The sequence below is a fragment of the Octodon degus genome, unplaced genomic scaffold (assembly GCF_000260255.1).
Source record: "Octodon degus isolate 3935 unplaced genomic scaffold, OctDeg1.0 scaffold00156, whole genome shotgun sequence".
Taxonomy (NCBI): domain Eukaryota; kingdom Metazoa; phylum Chordata; class Mammalia; order Rodentia; family Octodontidae; genus Octodon; species Octodon degus.
In genome coordinates, this window is record NW_004524732.1 from 6,137,035 (window position 1) to 6,142,062 (window position 5,028).

General features: G+C 41.0%; 1 protein-coding gene across 1 annotated transcript in view; it reads left to right on the plus strand.

The window, feature by feature from the left end:
- Positions 1 to 5,028, plus strand: part of Mei1 (meiotic double-stranded break formation protein 1) — a 100,932-nt gene that overhangs the window by 1,304 nt on the left and 94,600 nt on the right. Inside the window, exons 2-3 of the mRNA XM_004642606.1 lie at positions 2,349 to 2,472; positions 3,304 to 3,354. Of these exons, the coding sequence (XP_004642663.1) occupies positions 2,349 to 2,472; positions 3,304 to 3,354 (175 nt within the window). The remainder of the gene's footprint in view (positions 1 to 2,348; positions 2,473 to 3,303; positions 3,355 to 5,028) is intronic.

Consider the following 5,028-nt stretch of genomic DNA (forward strand, 5'->3'; position numbering starts at 1 on the left):
CTAGCCACACACACATAAATGGATAGATGGATAAATAAATAAATTTAAAAAAAAAAGTTACAGATCCAAAAGAGCTTTCATTTACTTAGGTTTATCCACCGATCTATTACTATTTCAGAAATAAAACAAAATTTAGATATTTATTTAAAAATAATAGTGATTTACTACATATTACTGTACTTTATGTGGTAAATGTATAACTTACAGTTTACCATTTTACCCCTTTTCAAGTATATAGATCTATAGCACAAGCAAATTTAAAAATAAAAATAATATTTTCCCCAAACAAAAGAGAGTGCTGGGGGAGTACAGGTTTGTAATCTCCCACATTGGGAGGCAGAAACAGGAGAATTACTGCAAATTGGAAACCAGCCTGAACTACATAGTAAGACTGTGTCTCAACAAAACACATAGTGGGAGGAGGGGCTTGCAAGTTACTTTAATGTCTGGCTTGAAAAAAAAACCAAAAACAGTTGGATTCTCCAACTGGCCATGAATTCACTTCATAACCCAGACTGGCCTCTAACACATGATGATCTTTCTGCCTCAGCCTCTCGGTGTTGGGATTGCAGCCATGCACCATTATGCCCAGCTCTCTCATCTATTTCTGCAACGAGTTGTAATGTCACATGTCTTTGGAAAACTCCACTGTATAATCGTGGGAAAGTTAGAGTGAAAAGGCCAAATACTTTAGTGTTACATAAAAAATTTTGGGCCTGGGGAAATAGCTCAGTAGAATAAGCGCTTGCCTGGCAAGTACAGGGTCTTGAGTTCAATCCCCAGTACTGCAAAATAAGTAAATAAATAAATTTTGGTCTTGTGAGCCCCCAAGAAAGGTTTTGGGTATCTTAAGTGGTGCCCAAACCACACACTGAAAACTGTTGAACTAGCTCATAACCTGTGTGATTTCCCCAAACCAAGGCATTCTCAATAGTGAGCGTACCTACTATTTCTGTACAGTATCAGATGAATAAGACAGTATGAGAAAGATAAATGATTACATCACTGGGACTTTAGAAAAATGGGCATGTTTTATGGTCAAGTGTTATGCAAGATTAAGGGGGAAATTGGAAAGATTTTTAGGAGAGGAAACATTTCAATTAAGCCAAAGCAGCTTTGGAAATGGGTATGAGAGAGATATGAGAGCTAAATGGTGTTTGAAAAGAAACTGAAGGCATTGAAGTGGTTGAGATCAGTACCTTGAAATGTTTAAACAAGAGAGCTTGAACTTACTCTCTGGAGAAAGGAAGTTGTTGAGGGTTTTTTTTTTAGTACCACATTTAGAAGATTTTCTGAAGTTATTATGTAGGATGAATTGGTGAAGGAAAAACAGACATTAGCATAGGTTAGAAGCAATAAATATGCAACTTCAGCTTTTATTAAATGTCTCCTCAACTTCAGTTCTCATCTTTTGAAGAGGTGAGGTGGGTAGTTGGGCCTTTGTTCCTCTTATCCTCAATGTTCATCTCTTTTTTGACCTAACTTCTTACTGTCTTGAGCACCTTTTCCTAGCTGTGATTCAGTTCTCTGTGTAGGGAAGGAAATAACTTGAATAGAAGGATTTCTGTCCATGTTGAACAGAAAAGTGTATTTTCTCTGCCTGTTTCTGTGACACTCATGAAGAGCCCACAGACTGCTGCTGTGGAAAGAGTACTGACATTAGTTAGGCAAAAGATGGTTGAGGATTTAAGATTTGAGTCCTTTGGAAAATGCCTGAGTCTGTTTTCTCATCTCCTAAGTGCTGATAATATGTATTTTGCTTGCTTTGCCATCTTGTTAAGTTTAAATCATCTGGCAGGAGCTGGGGAGATAGCTCAGCTGTCTAATTGCCTGCCTGGAAAGTGCAAGGACTTAGGTTCCATCCCAGGTCCCCATGCCATGCTGGCCCTGGAACCCTGGCCACACTGTGCCAGCCACTGAAACCAGGCGTGGTAGTGCAAGTCTGTAATCCCAGTGCTGGGAGGCTGAGATAGGATGATCGCTGGGAGGCTGAGATAGGAGGATCACTGTGAGTCTGAGCTGTGTAGCAAGACCCTGTACCAAATAATTAATTAGAAAAAAAAACTTAAGTGAGCTGGTTGACAAAGGAGTGATTTGTGAAGAGTAAAGTGCTATATAAATATAGAGTAAGAATCTCAGTTCACATATACTTCTGTATGAACTTGCAAATACCCTACTACACATGATGGTTTTGTCCAGGCTTTCTATAGAATATATGGATTTTACTACATTTAAGATGGCCACTCTATTTCTGTCTTGTACTTAATAGCTGGAAATTACAATTTTGGGGAGTTCAGAATGACTTAAGATTTGGTTGTCATGGAGTATTTTTCTTCATTTGTTCAAAGCTGGTGCGCAAGAAGCATATGGTGTCCTGCTTCCAAGATGTCCTTTTGAGGCATGCCTCCCTGGTCACACAGCTGGTGGCTCAGGATGAGAGAGTCTGCATCCACTTCGTAAATGTGCTTTTTGGTGAGATTAAAAAGGAAATGGCTTAAGTTTTGCGTGTATAGCATATATATTTACTTGGGGACGGTCTTGGGGAAATAGTCTTAGAAAGATAATTTAAATTTTTGGTACTGTAACAGTTTATTTGGAAGTTTTTTGTTATTATAATAATGGAGACATAGCCCCATTTTCTAATATACACAAGGCATTTAGTGGTAACTGGTCTGAGTAGACCTAAGAAGTTAGGGAGAGTGTAAAGATGAATGTGGAAAATGCATGAGCCTTAAGAGTCGGGTCTAGATTTTGTAAGGGAATCATAAAACCTGCAGTGGAGTCTCCTGACCTTGGTGTGACCAGGATCAGAAACTGATCCCTTAGTTTCTTCATGCCTAAAGTGAGATGGGTTGAGTTTTCTCAGAGATCTCTTTTTTTCATATGATTGGAATGTGCAACAGAACAAATACTTTTTGGGAGGAGGGCAGCTGACTCATGTTGGATGCTTCGCCATATCAGAAGCCTTTCAGATTTTTTTTTAAAAACTGCCAAGACAGTTTTTTGAAGGAGATAGGATGATCCCTGAGGCTCAGGAGAGTCACAGCCAACAAATGGCGGAGCTGGAATTTGCCCTCGTTCCATCAGACTCCCGATTACACAGTTTCTCTGTTGTGCCACATTGACAGTTCTCATCTTTTTAATGCCAGAGCAGGTCATTGAAAATCTAGGCGTTTGGTACTGTGGACAGAATTGAGCTGGAACATTATTTCAAGCTGTTCTAGAATTCACAGTATGCTTTTTATAGGCTTGTTTCTCTTAAAGGAAACTGTTAACTGCTCCCCCATCTCCCTCTCCTTCAAGGACTGTTATGCAATGTGGAAGATGGGAGCGGCTCAGATCTCTGTATTGAAGGTAAGGTAAAACCACGTGTGCCTAGCATCCTAAACTGGAGTATTAGCTTGAATTGCAATCTGATTACTTGAGATTTTGATGGAGTTGCCCATTTAGAAATACAGAGAACTCAACTAAACTTGTTATAGTTTGTGTCTGTTTGTCCCCGCAAAGCCTTATGCAGTTATGGGTTAACTTCTGGAGTTTGTGATTGATTCTTTCTTTCCTTTTTTTTTGGGGGGGGGGGAACTGGGGATTGAACTCAGACCCTTGCACTTGCCAGGGAAGTGCTTATTCTACTGAGCCATTTCCCCGGCCTCTGTCTGTCTGTCCGCCCGCCCGCCTGCCTGCCTGCCTGTCTGTCTGTCTGTCTCTCTTTCCTTTTTGGATTTTAGGGAAGGGTCTACAGGGTGTTCAGGGTCTCACTACTGGATCAGAGTTGTAGTGATCTGCCTGTTTACAGCCTTCCAAGAGCTGGGATTACAGGCGCGTGCCACCATGCCCAGTCTCAATTGCCATTTCAGTGTGCCCCCAGCACGGCAGGCCCCAGGATCAAACCCCCAGCCCATGTGCCTGCTTGTAGGTGCTTTAATCCGCTGAGCTATTTGGCTGGCCCCTTGTGATTGATTCTTTATCCGATGCTGAGATTGCGAGCGCGAGTGCTACACTCTGGCCCTGGAGTGGGTAATAGACATTGCAGTGTTCGGAGGGGAGAGAGGCTTGCTAGCTCCCTGAGCTGTTGCCACCTCCTTTGCTGTTTGTCCTTTGCTGCCTCCATGAACGCCTGTCCTCTGCCCTGTACCACTCTGCTTTGGAGCTAGTCGAGTATAGACTGAAACTTCCACTAACTGTGAGCTAAATAAACCTTTCCTTCCTTAATTTTGGGTTTTGATTCAATCCCTGGTACCACAAAATAAACAAATAAATAAATTTTAAAAATATAAAATTTTGGGTTTTGGATATTTGTCCCAGCAACAAGAAGAATAACTGAGACAAAGCTATTAATACTTAATTCTTTATGGTTTTCTTGGGCAGCTACCCAGTGATCAGCTAGGCAGTGATCAGCCACTAGGAATAGATAGATGGAGAAGATGTGGTCCTTGTCCTTTAAGATTTAGAGTGTGGAAGAGAGATTGACTGGCAAATGACTGGAGTTGATGACAAAACTCTAGACTCTAGAGGGGTGTGTGTGTGTGTGTGTGTGTGTGTGTGTGTGTGTTTGCAGAGCTGAGGTGTGTGTGTGTGTGTGTGTGTGTGTGTGTGTTTGTTTGCAAAGCTGAAGATCTGGTTCATTTAAAGATCTGGCTCCTTTAAAATTGTCTGCATATAGGTGGTGACTAAAGCTGTGGAAGTAGTTGGGTTTACCTGTAAAAGGTCCACAGAGAAAAGGCAGATTCTGGCAGAGAAAATGAAGCCTGTACCAGTTAGGATCCAGATACCAAACCCCTTACAATATGTGAACTGAAAAAGAAACAAAGAATTATTAAATATGTATCTGAAGAGACAAAGAGAGAACCACCAAGTTTTCATGGTGATAGCAATTTTTTAAAAATATATTTGGAAAGGAGGGCTACAAGGAAAGCCAACATTTTGGCCTTAACCTTCTAAGGTCAATTAAGACTCAGGACATATGAGAACTTGTACTGTAACGTCATGTACCTCGGTAGTGTCCCAAATTTTCTGATCAAGAAGATT